Genomic DNA, 22,134 nt, shown 5'->3' with positions numbered 1-22,134 from the left:
CAAACCAATTCTTTCGCTTTTGACAATCTTTATAGAGGTATCCCTTCTTTTTACAGAAGAAACATTTTATTTTGTCACGGTCGTTGTTATCCTTGCATGCATCAGGTGTGGGGTTATTCTTCTTCTTTGGTGGACCCCTCTTGCCCTTTTTTAAAATTTCCTCTTTTTTACTTTATTCTCCTATGATACTAAGTGGACGATATGTCCTCCCTCTTGTCTAAGTCGCGATTCCTCTTATACACACATGCTTTGCAGTTCATTAAGATTCCATTTATCTTTATTGGTATTATAATGAATCTTAAATGGTTCAAACTGCTGAGGAAGCAAGTTTAGAATGAACTGTACAAGGAAAGGTTCTTTAACTTTCATATCTAAGGCTTCAAGTTGCACTGCTATGTGTGCCATTTCAAGAATGTGCTCTTACACACCACTCAGCTCATCATACTTCATAGTTGTTAGCTTTGCCATGAGAGTTCCAGCCAACGATTTGTCCATCGACACAAAATGTTTTTACATAGATGCAAGATATTCTTGTGCCTTCATGGACGATGGTATGGATCCACGGATATGTTTGGTGATCGACATCTTTACGTACATAAGACTCAATCAGTTCGATCGCTCCCACTTTTCATATAAAATTTTAGCTTTAGGAGAACTTTCAGTGTGGGCTGAGTTGGCTCATCAATGCGCAAGGCCAAGTCCAAATCCATAGAGCCTGATGTAAATAAAATTTGCTCATGCCAATCCGAGTAATTAGGTCCAATAAGCATAGGAACGTTATAAGGAATTGAAGTTGAGTTGAGACCTGCTTGAAAAAATTAACATGCTCACTTATTACTTAAAATGTTTTGAGATTCACGCTAATTCCGTAATTCAGAGTAATTCTAAAAAGCATTTGTAGACTTACTCTGAAGAGCAACTCATTACATTGTTATAATCCCTCATTTAGGTCGAGACTACAACTTGTTATTGGTCCACTCTTGGATGAGAAACATCACCCATAGGGCTACTATTCAATCATGGTACAATGGAGATGGGTTTATACCTTTGGATATTCCAACCTAAACTCAATTAAAAAGATTTATTTCATTAACCTATACCGGTTTTGTAATTACTTAAAGATGATCATACCTTTAGGCCACCGATCCATGATATCCAAATAACTAAACCACGATTGCGATGCTATTATTCTTAAAATTATGATTCCAAAGATCAATAATTCCAATTAGATATCCATAAATCTTTCTAGTTGGATCACTTTGGTGACTACCAAACTATTCCAAGTTATGGATTTCTAATTAGAGTCAATAGCATCTACATAAGTGGCCTAAGAGAAACCTAAGTGATTGTTTGATTATTGTGCCATTAAAGGCCCACTTAATCTGTTTTGGCCAAATATCAGTGATCTGAGCAAACTACTTCATTTTCGCTCATGAGCTAAAAACATACATGATGGGCCTAATAAAATGACAATCATAATATGAATAAGGTCAAAAACATGATTCCATGTGAGAATATGATGACTATCATGTACATGCATATGCATATCAAGAGTGCAAGATTAAGTCATTGAATGTGAGCCCATTGATTCTTATTAACTGGTGAACCATCATATTTAAGCCATTCGAATATCTTGCATTGTCGATTGGTCATGAATCCCAAACGGCATGATTCTACCAATAGACTACAAATTGCATTAATTTTGAAAATTTGCTATCTATCATTATGGTTCAAGAAAATATGCACTTGATATGTAAGAAGGCAATCTAATATTAGACAATGATCAAATCATCATATGGATAGCTAATAAAGATTGTTTGCCAAATACATTACCACATGTTAACATTGAACCAATACATGTTAACATTTACATATGGTTTTATAATAATATAAAATCCATAAAATCTTGACTTGATGCATTCGACAAAATGAAAACCAAAGAGTTGCACTAATTAAAGAGTATACCTTGCACCATTGAATTAGACGATGAAGAAACTTGATGTTGATGAGCTATTACTTTCAACGGTTTACGTCTTCTCTACTTGGCACAACCACTGAGATTAACTAGCTCTGACCTTCTCTCTCCTCAACTCTTTTAGATGCGTGAATGGGGTGAGAGATCAACTGCAAAATGTTGAGTTGAAGAGAAGGAGCAGGAGCTTGGAATTTATAGATGATTTGGTTCCAATCCATCAAAGGAACCAAGTAATTACATGACTCTTTATCTTATCTAATTAATCAATCAGAATATTCAATGTCATTACAGAATTTTAAGAGTTTTTAAAACCAAAGGAATGAATTTGAAGGAATTGGAAAAATCACTCCTTCGAATGTGAAAAGATATTCTTGGAATGTGGAGAGACACCTTTCAAAATATGAAAAGGTGTGGAATATGAGAAGTTATTATTTTTTAATACAAGGGTTGTGGTCATAAATGAGCCACTCTTTTTATACATTCCAACACCGAAAACCCGAGTACAATGTGGATGTGCTGGGATCGCGGATCAGATTAATAAATAATAAATTGATAAAAATAGAAAGAAAGAAAAAGAGTGTTAACTTCCCGGCAGGAGCCAGTTTCCATGAATCTCCCTCGCACACAGACAGCCAGATGGAGAGATGACAGCAAAGCAAGGTCATTGTTTTTCTCACAGGTTTTGTATTTAGAAGATTACCAAAGTCAAACACAACGTCACCTCCTTTAGAAGATTGGGCTCTCATTCCTTACACTTCCCCCTGTTTATATTCTGCTCTCCTCCCTCGGTATCTCCCACAGCTCTCACTTCCCCCTGTTTATATTCTGCTCCCTTCTCCCTCGGTATCTCCCACATCTCTCTCTCTCTCTCTCTCTCTCTCTCTCTCTCTCTCTCTCTCTCCGCACAGCCATGGGGACCCAGGCTCCTTATTATGAAGACTCCTATGTCTCCAACGACACCAACAAGGTATGAAAATCTAGGCCTTTTCTTTTCTTTTCTTTTCTTTTTTCTTTTTAAAATAAAATAAAAGAAAAACTTTTTCGTTGGATTTTATCTATTGTTGATATAAATCTCATAGAGTTTTGTTGAAATGGCAATTGGGTCGCTTTTGAAAGTCTTTTATTTTGTTAGTTTGTACAAAAACCAATCTTTTTCTTCCTTTTCTTTCCTTAGTCCCTCTTAGCGTTCTATTGAATGGGAATTGGGTTTCTTTTTTCTCGTCTTTTCTTTTATAAGTTTTCGTTATTAGGATTATGCTTTGTTTTATTCAGATGGTAATTGGATTGATTTGGAGCCTCATCTGTTTTGGTTTTGCGTTCTATCAAAGTCCTCTGTTTTTCACTTTTTTTTTTTTTTTTTTAAAATAAAAATAATAAAAATAAATTAGTAATCAAAGATTCGATATCTCTATACGTTGTGCATCATCTGGACCATTCATCTGTTGGGCCTTAACTTGGATGGGACCTGCCCCAAAAATCACGCCTGTTGGGTTATCGTACCCACTGATCCGATGGTGATGGATGCTTCATAAACAGTTCAACCAATTTTCCAAGTCCCGATTGCTTGGATCATTGGCTGACTGGTGGAGGCTTTGGTATATTTAAAATCCACTGTAAGGCCACTACCGTAAACAGTCCTGATCGTTTACATGTGTCCTACGTGTGTATGCATATTATCCTTTCATTCGTCACTTTTTCTTCTCCACAAAAGTCTTTTTTGTCATGGAACACAATGGCGTGGATTGCGGGTAAGCCTGTATGTGGTGTGTGTGTGCCTACTGCTCTGTGGGGGCAAACCACTTCATGTTAGTAAGATCCATACGGTCCATCATGTGCGCCACACAATGTCTGTCTTTAACTCCCAACATAAGATCGACCCAGAACTTTATGCTCGTCACCTTTGGAAACAGTGTAAAATCATACCTAAAACCTGGTGTGGCCCACATGAGTTTCAGAGAAGCGTTAATTTTTGCAAGTCCATTCAACCTGGAGATTTTCGTCAGATGAACGGATTGGATGCCATATAGATAATATGTGAGCCCAACACTAAACAAATGGCGGGCGTCCCATTCCAACTCCTCCCTAAGGTGTGGTTTACCTGAGTTCTGTAGAGGACTGATTTTTTCGTTCCAGGGTGAACATGTGCTAGCACACTTGATGGACGGGGTGGATCTCATGCACGTTCTCCTTCCTGTGCCACTTGATTAATGGCAGGCACGTCCCTGTATGTCTACACGTAGCCTGGCTTCCAATTAAATGGAACTTCGGCTTCATGGAATTGTACATATAATAATACATGCAGGCAAGATCTAGACCATTCATCAAGTGGGCCTTCCCCTGGTTGTTCATGTGTAAAAAACCACCTATGGTAGGATGATCCTAACCTTCCAAGTGGAGGAGTTTTACCATAACGTTGACCTACACTTTTTTATTTTTTTATTTTTATTTTTATTTTTTGTTTTTATTTTATTTTTTGTTTTTTTGCCAGAATAGGTAGTCGGTTGGATCCTTACTCTTGCTCGCGTGGTAGACTCGCAGGAGTTTCAACACCCGGTCAAGGGTTCGAGTATTCATAGGTGGTGAAATTCCACTAGCGTGAGTGTGTGGGCGTGTGTGTGCGTGTGCAAAAAGAAAAAAGAAAGAAAAAAGAATAGGTAGTCGGCAAGTGGGCCACTTGGAGTAATCGTCCAGTCAAACACGGACGGCGATAAAGTCAATCGATAGCAAAAGCTTGTTATCCCGTTGATACGTCCAATCCACGGTACACGTTGCAGGCTGAAATATCCAGCCAGTCGTCCGGACCTAACATGGACGGAAAAAGAAAAAAAAAAAAAACGAGAGAGAGAGAAGTGGCGATAAGCAGAAGTTAAAACTACGTACGCAATGTGGCCGGTTATCACGGAAAGAGCCCATGGACGCGGATTGCGTCCTGTCCGTCTCTAACCCCAAACGGGCGGTTCTGTCGGCGGGCCCACCGTGATGTATCTGTTTATCCAAGCCGTCCATCCCTTTTTTAAGATCATTTTAATGCATAAAAACAAAAATAAGGCGGATCCAACGCTCAAATGGGCCACACCAAGGATGACTCTTGCATTTGATGTACCTGACATTTAATGCTTTATGCATTTAATGCAACTAAGCTTATTATTTGGCGTGGTCCACCTGACAGTTGGATTTCCTTGCTTGCTTGCTTTCTTTCTTTCTTTTATTTTATTTTATTTTATTTTATTTTTTTGCTTAAAATGATCCGAGAGAAGGAATAAACGGCTTGGATAAATAAATACACCACGGTGGGGCCGCCCACAGAACTGCCCGTTCGGGGCTGGAGAGGGGCGGGGTAGGACGCAATCCGTGGCCAGAGCACATGGGCTCACGTTGTGGAACACGCAATCTCAGGTCTCCCGCCATCCGCGTCTCCACAAGACGGGGAGCGGATCAGGTACCATCTCCGTCTGTTGCATGCTGGGACAGGAAGGGCCTCCGTAGTGTATGGATTTCATCCGCACTGCCCATTTTATTCGTATCAATTTAGTATATAAGCCTGAAAGCAAGGAAGATTCAAGGTTCAAGTGGACCATAAGGTGGAAGTTAAATTCTCACTGTTGAATATTTTTGAGGACCACGTATGTTTTATATCAAGATGATATTTGTTTTTCACTTTATACGGTTGAAATTAAATTCTTACAGTTGAAAATTTTATAAAGTACTATAGATGTTTTATATCAAGATGGTATTTATTTTTCCACTACCCTATTAACGTGTTGGATTGCAAATAAACAACGCCCTACACAAAAGAAGGTTTCAATGGTGGGCGTCCTTAGCACGGCTGCTTATTATTATGGTATGGTCCACTTGAGCTTTAGAACAATCTTATTTGGTATAATAATCTAAAATGATATGAAAAAAAATAGATAAACGGTGTGGATGAAAGCCATACGTAACGGTGGCCCCTCGACGCCTCCTCCAGTCGCGAACTTGGAACCGTAGGTACCTAATTCGCACCCGTTTCGACGAGCATGAGACATGCCTTTCAACGATGACACGAGGAATTCGCCAGCGAATTTATTTTGGACACGGATTTGCTCGGAAAGCCTTTCGCAGGAGATTTCTACGTGAGATGTTAGGTGGGGCTAATGAGACAGATCCAACGGGTCCACAAGGTGGGGTTCCATCATGCAGATTTCTTGTCTCGTAAATCATGCGTGTCTGCTGGTCAGGACGGGCATGGCACACATGTACAAATGAATTGGAGATGTAAGAGATCGATTTACTATCCATATTGATTTCGGACCAAGGCATGTACGTGATTGCCTGTGCTTTGATGAGCGTCCAAGATAAGCATATACATGCCACGTTAGCCCATGTGCTGCGACGTTCTTGGTCCATATCACCCGAGCGTTCTTTCCACGGAGGGACGTCCAAAAGCAGGCATCTGTCCCCATCTCCATGTCTCCCCAAATCTCACGCTTAGTTGGAAAGTAATTTGGACCGTTCATTTTCTGAGCCAGTCGTGGATGGAGCATAACCTTATAATTACCCGAAGAAAATGGTTTCAATTATCTGATTTTGCGGTTGTAATTTGGGCCACTCGCTATTCTACTTTTAACCGTCCATTTTATACACATCAATTGGATCACTAGGACGATAGCTTGATCATTGTCATTTTAGCTGTTCGCCCAATCCACTTCCCCCTTTATGGCCCATTATGTGATGATCCAGACCGTCGATCTAATGGGGTTTGGATATAATCAAGCGTCCAAATTCAACCAAACAAGGGGTGGGCCCCATCGGGAGTAAGCCAACTACCCAGTTACTCGATTTTTCGGCATTCAAAAAAAAGAAAAGAAAGTTACGCTCAAGTGTAGTACCCGCGTGGTATACTTGTCATATACCATGCGGGTACTACATCCTGGTGCAGTCGGTCATGAGTAGAAGCCTTAAAATCAGCTCCATTCAAAACTCTGGTGGCAGGGGATTCTTACCTGAGTTTCTTGGATAACAGCCTGATTTTTGTCCTGTCTGAACGATCTAGATTCCCTATAAACAACGTGGGGGCGGGGGGCGGGGGCACGAAAATCAAGGGCGAGAAGCCCCCGTAGCTGCTTCTGCGTGTCTGATGGACGAGTCAGATGTCGTTAATACATCACTTGGGCCCCACTTCATCCTGGTACCACTGCACGATATCCTTAAAGGAAATCGTCGTAGAAACAGCTCCATCTTTAAATGCTTTGCCATGTCCAGTGTGATAAATATCTCCGAGATTTTTAAAATCTCTTCAAATTATAGCGAATTAACTCGAAATCTAGTAAAACCTTAAAAGAATTTTACAATAGATTTTAGGGAAAAAAAAAATGTTTTATTTACGGAGAGGTTTTCCCAGTAAAAACCTCAAAATTTGAAAATCTCTGGAGCCATTGATGAGAAGGAGAGCTGTCAGAATGGGAATTTCCTACTCATTTGTTGCTATCGATTAAATTCCCACTACCTTTGGAAATGGTCCCTATATTGCATGCAAGTGGCAGTTGCATTTGAAGTTAACTAGTGTTGTTGTTGAAATTGGTTTGGATTTTGATTTTTGTTGAAATGATTTATTAAATAATGCAGAAGGATGGTGATGAGCGGTCGGCGAAGCAGAAGGCGATCGATGATTGGCTCCCAATCACATCCTCCAGAAATGCTAAATGGTGGTATTCCGCTTTTCACAATGTGACTGCTATGGTAGGGGCAGGCGTTCTGAGCCTCCCCTATGCCATGTCTGAACTTGGATGGTATCTCTCTCTCTCTCTCTCTCTCTCTCTCTCTCTCTCTCTCTCTCTCTCTCTAATCCCTTCCATTCTTTTTACATAAATTCTCAATTCAAATGCTCACTTTGCTAATTGGGTGTCTTTCCATTTTCGATGGATTGGTCTCTTTTCAATCATATCATACTTGCTAGTTGTCATTTTTCTTTTTCTTATTTCTTTTTAGTTGAAACAGATTTTATTTATTTTTATTTTTATTTTTTAAGATTTGGAATTGGGTCATGCTATTATTATTATTATTATAAATGGATTGGGTATTACATGCTCTTTTTTCTTATAAGATTAGTTTCTCTCTCAAATGGGACTCTGTATATATTTTCAGTAGATGGTATTGATTTGCAGTTGGGGGTACACTGAGTTTTCAGCTGGGACTCTTTTGCAATTGGGTATTCCGCATGGTACAAAGACCGTCTTAAGTAATGGATTTGAGATGGTTTTCTTATAAATTTTGTTGAGGGGGATAGCTTGCAATTGATGCGTGTTCATCTTGTGTAGATGACTGTTTTTTTTCTTTTTCTTTTTTCCTTTTTTGGCAGTTGGACAGTGTTTTCTTACAAATAATTTTTCACTATAGATTTGACGTTCGTGTTTCAAAGATGGTTTTGAAATAATTTTTCAATTGGCTTCTCAAACTTGTAACGTATGATTGGATTTTTTTCTTCTTCTTGTGTTTGAGATTCTTTTACCAGTGCAATTATCAATCTTCTAACTGATAATAATACTAGGAATTACATTATCCTCAACCTGAGGATGTATTAGCATCCTCTGATCAGTCCGTACGAGTGCCACCCATGTAGTTATTTTTATGGACCCCACCATGGATTGACTAGACACCCATAAAGGATAGTCCTAATGTTCTTTGATCATTGGCCTGGAAATTTACAGTTGAGAAAATTACGCTGCAATGGTCCATATTCAATAGATAAAAGACCAAGTAATGAATGATGGATCCTCCAATCCGAGAGGTTTTTAGGACATTGTCCATCCTTGTAGGCCCTTCTAGACCAATGGTATGGATTATGGAAACATAGCCAACTCGGTCTATTCAAGGATTATGTAATTCCTAATCATATTTCTCTGCTTTAGAAACTGCAATTGAGATCTAATGCTGTTTTCGATTTCCGGTAGACAGAGACATGTCATGATTTTTCAGCATCTGCTTGCAAACTGTGTTGACATTAGGTGGTGTTATTTTCAGGGGCCCTGGCATTGCAGTGCTTATCATATCATGGATTATCACATTATACACACTCTGGCAAATGGTTGAGATGCATGAGATGGTACCAGGCAAGCGGTTTGACAGATATCACGAGCTGGGCCAGCATGCCTTTGGTGAGAAACTTGGGTTATGGATCGTAGTACCCCAACAGCTTGTGGTCGAAGTAGGCGTGTGCATTGTGTACATGGTAACAGGTGGAAAGTCGCTCAAGAAATTCCATGAGACAGTTTGCGATGATTGCAAAAAAATCAAGACGACCTACTTCATCATGATCTTCGCCTCTGTACACTTTGTTCTTTCTCAGCTGCCAAATCTCAACTCCATTTCTGGGGTTTCTTTGGCCGCAGCAGTCATGTCTCTTAGGTATCCTCTCTTTCTTGCTCTCACTAGGCCTTGGATTTCAAATTCATCTAACTCTTTCTTAAATACATTTCTTACCATGTATGGCTTTGATTCTTTGGAAAGTAGTACTTAAAGAAGAGGTGTCATGTGATGCACAATCTCCCCAACTTCTTGTAACCTAAGCCATTGATCTGGTGGGACCCATCAAGGGGTAGGCCAGACCCCAATATCATCTCCCCAAACAGATGATCATGTCCATCTTATTGAAAAAGGCCTAATTACAACCAATGGTCTGCATTAAATGGCCAGTTACACAGTTGGGATAATCCGCAGAGGGAGATTTTCTGCATCTCCCATCCACCATGAGACACCATTTTAAAATTTGGATCACCATAAGGATTTGATTCTTAGCAAAGTCGTAGTTAAAAGAAGAGGCATTATGTGATGCACGATTGAGTGAAACAGTAATGCCCCAACTTCTGGTAACCTAAGCCATTGATCTAGTGGGACCCATCAAGGGATGGGCCATGGCCGAATATCTCCCCAATCAGATTATCCTGTCCATCTGATTGAAAACGGCTAATTACAACCAACAGTTGACATTCAACTGGCCATTTAGACCATTAGGATAGCCTGCAGAGGGAAATTTTTGGCATTTCCCATCCATCATGAGATTCACCATATTAAAAATTGGATCACCTTATGTATGGATTTGATTCTTATCAAAGCAGTATTTAAAATGAAGAGGTATTATGTGATGGATGATCGAGGAAAAAAAAAAAGTATTTCCCCACCTTCTGGTAACCATTGATCTGGTGGGAGCCATCAAGGGATGGGTCATGCCCTAATATCTATTTCCTGAATCAGATATTCATGTCCGATTGAAAGATGGCTATTACGACTAGTATTCCACATTTCAGTCACCATTTAGATAGTTAGGATCACCTGCAGAAGGAGATTTTCCATTTGGATCACCAAAAGGACCAAGACATTGTACATATTTACTCCTAAATGTAGTTTTCTTTGAATCATTATGGGCTTTGATTATCTGATCTTCATTTTTTCTTATCTGTTTTTGCTTATTTGTCACTGCTTTTTTCTACAGTTACTCCACCATTGCTTGGGGAGCTTCTGTTGATAAAGGGAAGCAACAAGAGGTGGAGTACGGATACAAAGCTCATAGCACAGCTGGCACCGTTTTCAACTTCTTTAGTGCGTTAGGAGACGTCGCTTTTGCATACGCTGGTCACAATGTGGTCTTGGAGATCCAAGCAACCATCCCTTCAACACCTGAAAAGCCATCTAAGAAACCCATGTGGAAGGGTGTGATTGTTGCCTACATCGTTGTCGCCGTCTGCTACTTCCCTGTGGCATTGGTTGGGTACTGGGCCTTTGGGAACTCGGTTGATGATAATATCCTCATCTCTCTAAAGAAACCAAGTTGGCTAATCGCCATGGCAAACATGATGGTTGTCGTCCATGTTATTGGAAGTTATCAGGTGCTAAAAAAAGAACTAATTTGCAATTGTTGATTACTTCTTCCTGTTTTTCCTTCATTTTGGGTATATCAGCAGATGGACGAGTTTCCTGATCCGAATTGAATTTATTTGCACTGATGCAGATCTATGCCATGCCTGTGTTTGACATGATGGAAACTGTCCTAGTGAAGAAGCTTCATTTCCCACCTGGCCTTGTTCTTCGATTGATAGCACGCTCCTTATACGTTGGTATATTTTCTTTTCCCTTCGCTTAATCTGTTATGAATTTACAATCTGTATGACAACACAGGCTTATTGGATGTCTTCTTTCATTGTCTTTCACTGCAGCATTCACGATGTTTGTTGGTATAACCTTCCCTTTCTTTGGTGGGTTGCTTGGATTCTTCGGAGGATTTGCTTTTGCACCAACAACATACTTTGTAAGCCCCAAAACACATTGTTTTTCTTTTCTTTTCTTTTCTTTCTTTCTTTCTTTTTTTTGCCCCCGTTTTTATCTAATCGGCGGCGTTTGGATATTCTGATTAATTGAATTGCAATAATTACTTCAATGATGTGGGAAATGGCCAAACTGCAATTAGATTAATTGGAGTATATAACTGCAATTCGAGGGCTAGTTTCTCATTACCAATAGGCTCATTTTCTTTCTATGGTACCCAAATATTGCAATTCAATTCCATGGTGTCCAAACATGACCTTTAACACCAGCCCGACACACGTCATAATGGTATATGACCCATAAATCTCTTCCTTTTTTCACAGCTGCCTTGCGTCATGTGGCTTGCTATCTGCAAGCCTAAACGATTCAGCTTGTCTTGGATTACGAATTGGGTAAGCTTAACTTGAAACAACATTTTGTTTCCGGCTCTTTCTCCATCTGTTTCTCATGTATTTTGGGAAGTCTGAACTGACCTTGTTAGTATTTATGCTCCTCAGATTTGCATCATCCTCGGATTGATACTGATGATTGTATCGCCCATCGGCGGACTAAGACAGATCATTGTTACAGCCAAGACCTACCAGTTCTACTCGTAAGGTGGTTCTTGGAGTTAGATGGTGATGGTGGTAGGAGTGGCATTGGCCCACCTTTCTGAGAAAGCTGCTTTATATGATTATAGTCTCCAACTCATTTGGGAATGTCACTATAAAACCAACCGGTGGGATCCATGTCATTGTTTCTTTGAATATATGTAACACTACACTTTGTGTTTGTTTGGGAGAATGCACTGGTCCACCTTCACTTTCTTCCGTAGATCACCATTGTTGGTATAGATGATTATTTGGCATTGTTGCCTCCATGTTTTTTGTTAACAAACCTTTAATGATTTCTTAATGCAAAAAGATCAAGGCCTTTAAGTTTCTATTAATGTTGAGTTCATCTAAAAAAGAGAAAGAAAAAAAAAAAAAAAAAAAACTGGAGAAATGGACCCAACCACAGTTTTGATGGTCCTCTTAATTGTCACCGGATTTAGTAAATGTTCATCTTGATAAATCCACTACTCATTGAAATTATCCAAGTTGGTGTCATCATGCTTTGGCTGCGCAGCATACCCAAACACCTGCTTCTCACAAGGTTATATGGGACTTAATCTATATGCGGAATAGGCCCACGGATTTGTTTGTGCATGGGACATGGCGATCAGGGGTTTAGATAGCGTACTTAGATGAGACGCCGCCATAGAAGCCGGATAAGAATACCAGAATACCTGTAGAGCATAGGATCTTCCTTTCCTTCACACCCTTTCTGCAACTCAAAAGATGGGACTCAAGCCGGATAAGAATACCAGAATACCTGTAGAGCTTAGGATCTTCCTTTCCTTCACACCTTTTCTGCAACTCAAAAGATGAGACTCGAATTCTGCCATGGTGTAGGATCGGGGACCCAGCTCTCTTTTATAGAGACTATGGAGGGGGAGTTTGAAACCCATCAAAACTTCCTCTCCCACGCTCCACATTGTTGTGTCCTAGTTCGACTCAAACTGTTGTCTGCGTAAACAGCCATAGCATTCCAGCCCTAATACGCACTGCTGCACAATCAAAATTGCGTAGCGAATCACATGAAGTGGGGCCCACTGGTCTACTCAATCATCCTGTCTAACTGAATGACAATCCAGACCGTTGATCAGTAAGGCCCACTAAATAGAGTTCTTACATTCTCCCACTTGGGCCTCATTGAGCAACGTCAATGATAGTCATATAGAATAATTTTGAAAACAAGTTTTGATCCTTTAAGAAAATATCCAAATGGTTAACCAATGAAACAGTTGAATAGTATGAGTAATGCTATTCAATCTGGTCCATCAAGATAGTCAGTATCGAAACACGATAGTCATCACAACATTTAATTTAGGCGAAGTGAGTCTAAGCGCGATCACAAATACTTTCAATCTTAACGACATAGATCACGAACCAGAAAATGTGGTATAAGGATTACACACTTTAGTGTGATGATATGTGCCTATCCTTAAGAGGTCCTGAAGCTTTTACATGTCTCCAACGAGACACGTCTGTAGTTCTACTTACTCAAAATTTCCGCATATATATAGAGAAGCAGAAATTAATCTTTATATCAAAATCATCCAAATAAACTGTATAAAACGAGATCTTTAAGTGTCTGTGAAAATCAAAATACGCTTAACTCGCACTAATTGAAAACATCTGTGGGATCAATGACTCCCATGGATATTACATGCTCCTGAAATGGCGTAATAGGGAGCCCTTTAGTGAGCGGATTTACAATCATCTGCTTAGTGCCGATGAATTCCACGGACACTTGATGATTCTGAACCCTTTCCTTTACAACAAGGTACTTGATGTCGATATGCCTCGACCTTGACGAATGCTTGTTGTTACTAGAGAAGGAAATAACAACCGAATTATCGCAAAATATTCTCAATGGTTTTAGGATATGCTCCAGTACCCGCAAACCTGAAAAGAAACTCTGTAACCATAGTGCCTGATTAGATGCCTCATGACAGGCAATAAATTCAGCTTCCATAATGGATGAGGCTGTGGTAGATTGTTTCACGCTTTTTTATGACACAACTCCTCCCACCATCATGAAGATGTATCCTGAAGTAGACTTCTTAGTGTCAATGTAGCCTATGAAGTCTGCGTCTGAATATCCGATCAATTCCAAATGATCAGACCTTCTGTATGTGAGTCCGAAGTCTTTCATTCTCTGAAGATACCATAATGCTTTCTTCGCAGCTATCCAATGTTGCATTCATGGATTATATAGATATCTTCCTAACATTCTAGTGACAAAGGCAATGTCCAATCGCGTACAGACTTGATCATACGTGATGCTCCCTACTACTGATGCGTACGGAAATTCTTTCATTCGATTCTTTTCTAAATCATTCTTTTAACATTAAAATAGACCAAATTTGTAACCCTTCACGATGGGCAACTTTCCTGAAGCACAATTTTGCATGTCATACCTTTCCAGTACCCTAGTAATATAGGCCCTCTGTGACAGACTGAGCAATCCAAGTGTTCTGTCACGGTGAATCTTAATGCCGATGACGTAAGAAGCTTCACCAAGGTCTTTCATTTCAAACCTTTGAGATAAGAATTTCTTGGTGTCGCTCAACATCCTGGTTTCACTGCTGCCAACAGAATGTCATCAACATACAAAATCATCATAATGAACTTACTCCCACTGGTTTTAATGTAGATGCATTCATCTACAGTGTTTTCTACAAACCATATGAGGAAATTACTTCATGAAACTTAAGATACTACTATTGTGATGCCTGTTTCAACCCATAGATGGACTTCTTAAGTTTGCAAACCAAATGTTCTGAGCCAATAGCTACAAAACCTTTAGGCTGCAACATGTATACATTCTCATTCAGATCCCAATTGAAAAATGCAGTCTTTACATCCATCTTATGTAACTCTAAATCCATATGAGCTATAAGAGCTATTATGATCCTGAATGAGTCTTTCTTGGATACTGGTGAGAAAGTCTCTTTAAAGTCAATGCCCTTACGTTGGTTAAAATCCTTGGCAACAAGTCGGGGTTTATACCTTTCGACATTACCCTTGGAGTCCCTTTTGGTTTTAAATATCCATTTAGAACCAACCGGCCTTATTCCAGTGGGTAACTTTACAAGATCCCATACTTTATTGTCCCGCATGGATTTCAACTCATCTTTCATGGCATCAAACCAACGAAAAGGATCAGCCCTTTATTTGACTTGTGCAAAGGATTCAAGATCTTTTTCCAGCCTTATGTCAAAGTCGTGCTTCTGTAAGTATACGATATAATCGTCTCGATTTACAGGCCTTTTCTCTCTTTCAAATCTTCTCAATGGTTCAGCTTGTTAGGTCTAATCTTGATTTTTCTCATCAGTGGTTTGTATATGAGGTTCTACGTGATGTTCTGCAGTGATTGCAGAATCGACTGCATCAGTAATATCCATGTGATCTGGATTGACCATGACTAGACTCACAGTCCTTTGTTTCTTAAATACAAAATTTCTTATGTTCGTGCTCCCACTGTTTTCAGTGTCCTCAATGAATCTGGCATTCCCAGTCTCAACAATCCTGATGGAGTGAAAAAGTCAGTAGAATCGATAGCCTTTTAATCTTTCTGGGTATCCAATGAAGAAACAACCTACGGTTCTAAGATCAAGCTTCTTTTCATGCGGGTTATAAACTTTGGCCTCAGTAGGACAACCCTAAACATGTAGATATCGGAGACTTGGTTTTCTTCCATTCCACAACTCAAAAGGAGTTTTACTTACTGCTTTGCTGGGAACCCTATTTAGTATATGGACTGTGGTTTTGATCGCATCACCCCACAAAGATTCTGGCAATGTCAAATTGCTGACCAAGCTTCGCACCATATCTATAAGGGTACAATTGCATCTCTCAGCCACTCCATTCTGCTCTGGGGTACCAGGCATAGTGTATTGAGCGACAATGCCACAATCCTGCAGGTATCTAGTGAATGGCCTTGGATTGCGTCCTGATTCGTCATATCTGCCATAGTATTTACCACCACGATCAGATCTGACAACTTTAATTCTCTTATCGAGTTGATTTTCAATCTCGACCTTATAGATTTTAAAAGCATCCAGGGCATTTGATTTCTCATTAATAAGGTATAGGTACCCGAAGCGAGAGTAGTCATCTATAAAGGTAATAAAATAGTTGTGTCCACTCCATGATGCTGTAGGGAATGGTCCACAATGTCTGTATGTATCACCTCTATTAGATCTACACTTCTGGTTGCACCTTTCTTTCTAGTTCTAGTCTGTTTCCTTTTATGCAATCAATGCACATTTATAGTCAGAAAAGTCTAGAGAATGCAAAATTCCTTCTCGCACAAGCTTGTCTAATCTCTCACGAGATATATGACATAGTCGCCTGTGCCACAACATGGAAGAATTCTCATAGTCTAACCTTCGCTTGGATCCTACTTTATTTCCGTACAAGTCATTAACATTATAGATGTGTGAGGCAATCAAGTCTTGTTGGCATAGGTTGTTTACCATAGAGTCTGTGTTAACTTTAATCGAATTAAGGTAAATACTAAATCTTTTATTCTCAAATTGGAATGAATATCCCAATTTATCCAAACGAGAAATAGAGACTAGATTGCGCTTTATAAAAGGCACACAAAATGTATCTACCAAATCCAATAAACAAACAGACTCTAACCTAAGTTTATAGACTCTAATTGCTTCTACGTTGACTTTGACACCATTGCCTACGTATACTGAGTTTTCTGCATCAGTTGGTGGCCTGGTCTGTAGTAAGACCTGTATAAAAGCATATATGTGAATAGTGGTTTCCGAATCTATCCACCAAGAATCCACAGACACATCAGTTAGATTAGATTTAAAACAAACTAGAACAGAATCATTACCCTTCTTTATGAGTCATTCCTTATACTTTACACAGTCTTTCTTGTGATGGCTCGGCTTCTTGTGAAAGAAGCAAGTATCCCCTTTAGTCTGCTTGCAACTCGATCCATTCCCAGGTCGGTTTTCAACTGAAGAACCTAGAGGACTGTGAGGTCTTGAGGATCCCTCGTTAGAACCATGTTTCCTCTTCTATTTCCATTAAGTCTAAGTACATATCTTGAGGTTAGAAGATCAATGTTCTAATTGTTTTCAAAAGGTTTTGACGGTTCAGAATTTTTTCGAAGTGATCTCCAAATGTAACAATCCCAGACCTATCTCTATGCACTTCTTTTATTAAACATAATCGAATTCAGTTAGGATGAGATCTAAATGCAAAATATACTCACATTGGCAGATTATTTTACATAGAACAATTCATGAACAAAATTAAATATCAGGCAAAGTAAATCAATTCAGTTGCTAAGGGAGGCGACAACTGAATCATCCAAGATGAAGATGGGCCCAACCATCACATCCTAGTGAGGACCTATTACATCATTAGCATTCCTCCTGTGGGTGGTAATAATAACATGTTAGTGATCTTCTTGAACATGAAGCTAAGTGATGTAAGTCATATAAATCTGAGATACTCAACACCTGTGGGTGAGATGAGTCTTTCAGTTTTACATTACCAGCACCAGTTACTTCACCCGTTTATGTGACTGCCAAACAGTAATCGTCTGTGTTTTCGTTACCGTACGCATGAATACGTGAATGCAACTATATGTAATCCTCCTTATCCCGATGTTGCAAGGCTGTACTTGTAAAATTTTCATCGTTAAGGTCACTATGGTGGCCAATACAACCGAGTCCAACACTATAAATATAGACTTAGGATCGCGATTATAATCCTGCCTCTCAATGGATTATAGCTTAATTAGTCCGATGCGACCCATAAGTTAATTGGTATTGACCTTTTGGAAAATAAAGGATACTTGAAATGAACCATACAAATAGGTTTCACACCATATATTCCAACGGTCCATATCAACTCCTAAGGATGGATGATGGGCTAATAATAGGGTCGAATCAGGACTCTGTATGATTTGGTCATCATCAATGAGCATTACAAGTCTAGCCTTTGACACTCACATGATAGACGGTTGGTATGGAGCGATTCAGATGGATGGTTAGATCCTCACATTAGTGTCCATAAGATGGACAGGTCATATCCAATACTTAAGATCCACATGTGAAAGTTTTATATTCTTTATCTTCCATTTAGTAAGTGGTCCAGATTATTTGCTCATTATAAACTAAATAGATGACTCAGATATAGGAAGCGGATATCAAACTTGGCCCTAAAGGGAAGGCCCAAACATTAGTTGAGTATCCAACATGCGCTAAATATGGGCTGAATCAAAATGGGTATGGGCCTAATATAGGAGCTTCATCTAGTCAACCACTAGGCCTTAATTGGGCCTATGATTAACTGAAGTGGCCCATGAGATGGTTTCCAAGATGAGTCACTAGACAGACCCAATTGAAGCCCAAGAGGTTAAAATATATATAAAACAAATCTTAAGTGGGCAAAGACCCAAACATGGGCCATGGATATGGGGCCACTAGAGTTCACGGCCCATGGCCATGGCCCAACCCTTAATCTAGAGTTGGATCAGGCCTGCACAATAGTCCAGTAGAGAGGGCCCACAACTGAAACAAGAAAAGCCCAAAATGATGTGTTGCGGATATGGGCTACATATGGACAATCTATATGCCTTAATCAGGCCATGATATATCAAATGAATGTGAACTGGATGGTCCGAAAAGATGGGTCCATACGCATGAGGCCCACTAGCGGTATGGGAAACACGGTTGTGTGGCTAGGATATACTTAATGGGCCCATAACAATGTCAAGCCCAAGATTTGGACATAGGTGATTACCGTTTACGAGTCCACAAGCGGATCCGAATCAACTACAATCGGGTCCACTAACCCGATGGAATTTTGGGCAAGAGAACTCCCATTTTCGACTCAAAAGGGTAGAATGCCCTATTTCTAGCTCTCTGCAAGAGAGAGAGAGAGAGAGAGAGAGAGAGAGAGAGAGAGAGCGAGTTGCCCTCGCTGTCCGTCCAACGAACGGAGATGGAGACGGAGCTCCTCTCTAATCCCCAGCCATTGTCGACTTACTGCATGCAGCGACTGAAGAGATTGGGATGAAATCCCCAGCCGCAACAGATGTATTCACAGTCAGACGAAAGCCGGGCCGCTAACATCTTCCACAGTGCCGATCAAGATGGCACTACCATCTCTGATGAAGGTTATCGCGGCTGACGGTGTTCCTGTATGAGAAAGATGTCGGAGGTAGATTGGAAATCCATGTCTGCCTCCACTGAGGATACAGGTAAGGGTGCAAATCCTATGCTATAATGATGGAATGAAATTCGAATTGGATTTAGGGTTTATGAGATCCAAATATGGATTTGGGATTTCAACTGCAAATACCCAATCTGACTGAATTTGGGGATGATGGACCTGAAATCCTCAATGTATAGGATTGGGGTTTTGAAATCCATAATCTAGATTTGGGGAATTCGAACTAGATTTGGGGTTATAGAACTGAAATCTCCAATATGGGATTTGGGATTCAAAATCCCTAATCAAAACTGATTTCTGAATTCAGGGATTCGAGAAAAAAAAAATCCCTAATTAAATCTGGATTTGGTTTTCGAATTGGAAAACCCTAATACTGATATGGGTTTCAAATTCGAAAAACTCAATTGCTGATATGAATCTGTAATAGATGAATCTGATCATCCATGCCTTTGCACAGTGGCTCTGATACCAACTGTGGGACTTAATCTATATGTGGAATGGGCCCACGGATCTGTTTGTGCATGGGACATGGCGATCAGGGGTTTAGATAGCGTACCTAGATGAGATGCCGCCATAGAAGCCGGATAAGAATACCAGAATACCTGTAAAGCATAGGATCTTCCTTTTCTTCACACCCTTTCTGCAACTCAAAAGATGAGACTCAAGCCGGATAAGAATACCAGAATACCTGTAGAGCTTAGGATCTTCTTTTCCTTCACACCCTTTCTGCAACTCAAAAGATGGACTTGAATTCTGTCGTGGTGTAGGATCGGGGACTCAGCTCTCTTTTATAGAGACTGTGGAGGGGGAGTTTGAAACTCATCAAAACTCCCTCTCCCACGCTCCACATTGTTGTGTCCTAGTTCGACTCAAACTGTTGTCTGCGTAAACAGCCATAGCATTCCAGCCCTAATACGCACTGCTGCACAATCAAAATTGCACAGCGAATCACATGAAGTGGGGCCCACTGGTCTACTCAATCATCCAGTCCAACTGAATGGCAATCTAGACCGTTGATCAGTAAGGCCCACTAAATAGAGTTCTTACAGGTTAGTCAGCAAAAACTGCAAACATGCCAAAGGTCCAAGAAATCAAGAAGAAGAAGAATAAAAATGTCATGGACAATCAGAAATCTACTCTAGCATGTTTTGCAAGATCCATGCCGTTTATTTTGTGATCCTCAACATGCATCTTCTGGCCTGAATTTTACATACATGCATGGCCTACTTGATGAAAAATTGGTCAGCTTATGAACAGTCTGGATTTTGTACACTCGAGGCATTGAAATGGGTGTGGGTGGGCCATAGCAGGGCCCTTGTTTAGAAGAGCCGACTGGTTGATCTAATCTGCAGTTACTCACCTAAGCGTGCATGCAAGCATTGGACGGAAATAATAATAATAATAATAATAAAATAAAAAATGTTAATGCAGGCTCGCACCATCGAGTGCCAGTATCGATGAATGATGCTCATTTTCAGATGGGTTTGATTACTTGGCTGTTTCATTTCAACTCGCTCAGGTACATGTAGCAAAGCAGACAATGTGTTTCAACGCTGAGGTCGTGGATTTGAGTGCCCATGTGGGCCCTACTCACCCATCATCCGGATCAGCCCATGAACTAACTTGGCCATGGGGCCGGTTGACGAGTCTGAGTTGGCTCGGATGAGTCATCATCCATATACCATCTGAATTAAGTGTGGTTGGGCCTACTCGTTGGGCAGTCCTGCAGTCCTATCATAGGGTTGGGTCCAATTCATGGGCCTCAAGACTCATCATACATTGGACCAAGGTGAGCTGTGAATCAGACCGGGCTGGATGGACCGGACCAGCTCATTAGTCTTGAGTCATACATTTCAAAGGTAAGTTAATGACAGTGCGCCATAACAATCCGCATCTCATGATTAGCTGCATTGACTTAAATTCAACGGATGTAATTACGGACTGCAAGCATCGTGGTCGGAGATCAACGGAGGGAAGTCAAGGATCCAAAGCGTCATGATTAGAGATTTAGGCCCCGTTTGTTAAATCCGTAGTCTAAAGCCTGTATCTGAAATCTGAAGCCTGAATATGAAATCTTGAGGCTGAATCTGAAATCTGAAGCCTGAATAAGAAATCTCAAGGCTGAATCTGAAATCTGAAGTCAAAAAACTTGTTTGGTAATCATGGCGCAAGTCTGAAAATTAAGTACCAAATTTGAGACAATATGTTTGTTAACAAACATCTGAAATATCTGAAATACATTAAATTAACGCATTTGCCCCTATCTCCTGTTTGGAAATGTTTTACGTTATAAAGAAATTATTTTTTATTAAATAAAAATAAAATTATTCTATTTAATTCAAATAAACTATAGTAATTAAGAGGAAGTTGAAATATCATTATTCATAAAAAAAAAAACCTAGAAAAGTTCCTTATGAGAAGTATCCAAAACTCATTTTAGAACATTCGACTAAAATGAAGAGTATCCAAATCTCAAGTGAAAACATCATGAACTTAAACCGATACAAAACTTTTGTGGCCATATAAATGTTTCAACGGTGGTCACAAAATCTCCATTATTTCCTATTGTGTGGCCCATTTAAGTTTTGGATACATCTTTTTTTTTTTTTTTGTTGCATGCCCTAAAATAAGCTCCAAAAATGGATGGATGGACTGATTTTCTCACAAACATGGCAGTAGGCCCCACACAGAATCTTTCGCAGGAAGTTCCTGCGGGAGTCTTTCACAGGAGGAGGTGGATTAGATACTGACAGGTTGAGTAGGAGACTGGTAGATTAGATACCCACAATCGAAACCTTCCTAAGGTCTACCATAATGTTTATTTGAGATCTAACGTGTTCATAAGTTAAGACAGACATGAAAGAAGGTAAAAAATAAATTTCAGCTTGATCTAAAACTTTTGTGGCCCTTAGAAAATTTTAAGGGTGGATGGCACTCTCTCCACTGTTTTCTGTTGTGGTGTCCACTCGAGCTTTGGATCTGACTCGTTATTTGGCTCATACCCTAAATTTATATCACCAAATGGATGGACGGTGTGGATAAAACACACACATCATGGTTGGTCCC

At 39.9% G+C, this 22,134-nt stretch overlaps 1 protein-coding gene across 1 annotated transcript; it reads left to right on the top strand.

Moving 5' to 3' along the window:
- Positions 1 to 2,515: 2,515 nt before the first annotated feature.
- On the top strand, positions 2,516 to 12,196 carry LOC131239931 (lysine histidine transporter 1-like). The gene is made up of 9 exons (XM_058237872.1): positions 2,516 to 2,753; positions 2,807 to 2,942; positions 7,580 to 7,743; positions 8,975 to 9,358; positions 10,443 to 10,836; positions 10,959 to 11,064; positions 11,164 to 11,255; positions 11,596 to 11,664; positions 11,770 to 12,196. The coding sequence occupies exons 2-9, from the start codon at positions 2,886 to 2,888 to the stop codon at positions 11,866 to 11,868; spliced, it is 1,365 nt and encodes a 454-aa protein (XP_058093855.1). The 5' UTR covers positions 2,516 to 2,753; positions 2,807 to 2,885; the 3' UTR covers positions 11,869 to 12,196.
- The last annotated feature ends 9,938 nt before the right edge of the window (positions 12,197 to 22,134 follow it).

The sequence above is a fragment of the Magnolia sinica genome, chromosome 3 (assembly GCF_029962835.1).
Source record: "Magnolia sinica isolate HGM2019 chromosome 3, MsV1, whole genome shotgun sequence".
In the NCBI taxonomy this organism is placed as follows: domain Eukaryota; kingdom Viridiplantae; phylum Streptophyta; class Magnoliopsida; order Magnoliales; family Magnoliaceae; genus Magnolia; species Magnolia sinica.
The sequence above is the reverse complement of the archived record's forward strand: the minus strand, read 5'-3'. Positions and strand labels throughout refer to the sequence as shown.

Coding starts and splice junctions, on each gene's coding strand:
- LOC131239931 (XM_058237872.1), top strand. CDS start 2,886: ATGGGGACCCAGGCTCCTTATTATGAAGACTCCTATGTCTCCAACGAC. Junction 11,256..11,595: donor TTGCACCAACAACATACTTT/GTAAGCCCCAAA, acceptor CTTTTTTCACAG/CTGCCTTGCGTCATGTGGCT. Junction 11,665..11,769: donor TGTCTTGGATTACGAATTGG/GTAAGCTTAACT, acceptor TATGCTCCTCAG/ATTTGCATCATCCTCGGATT.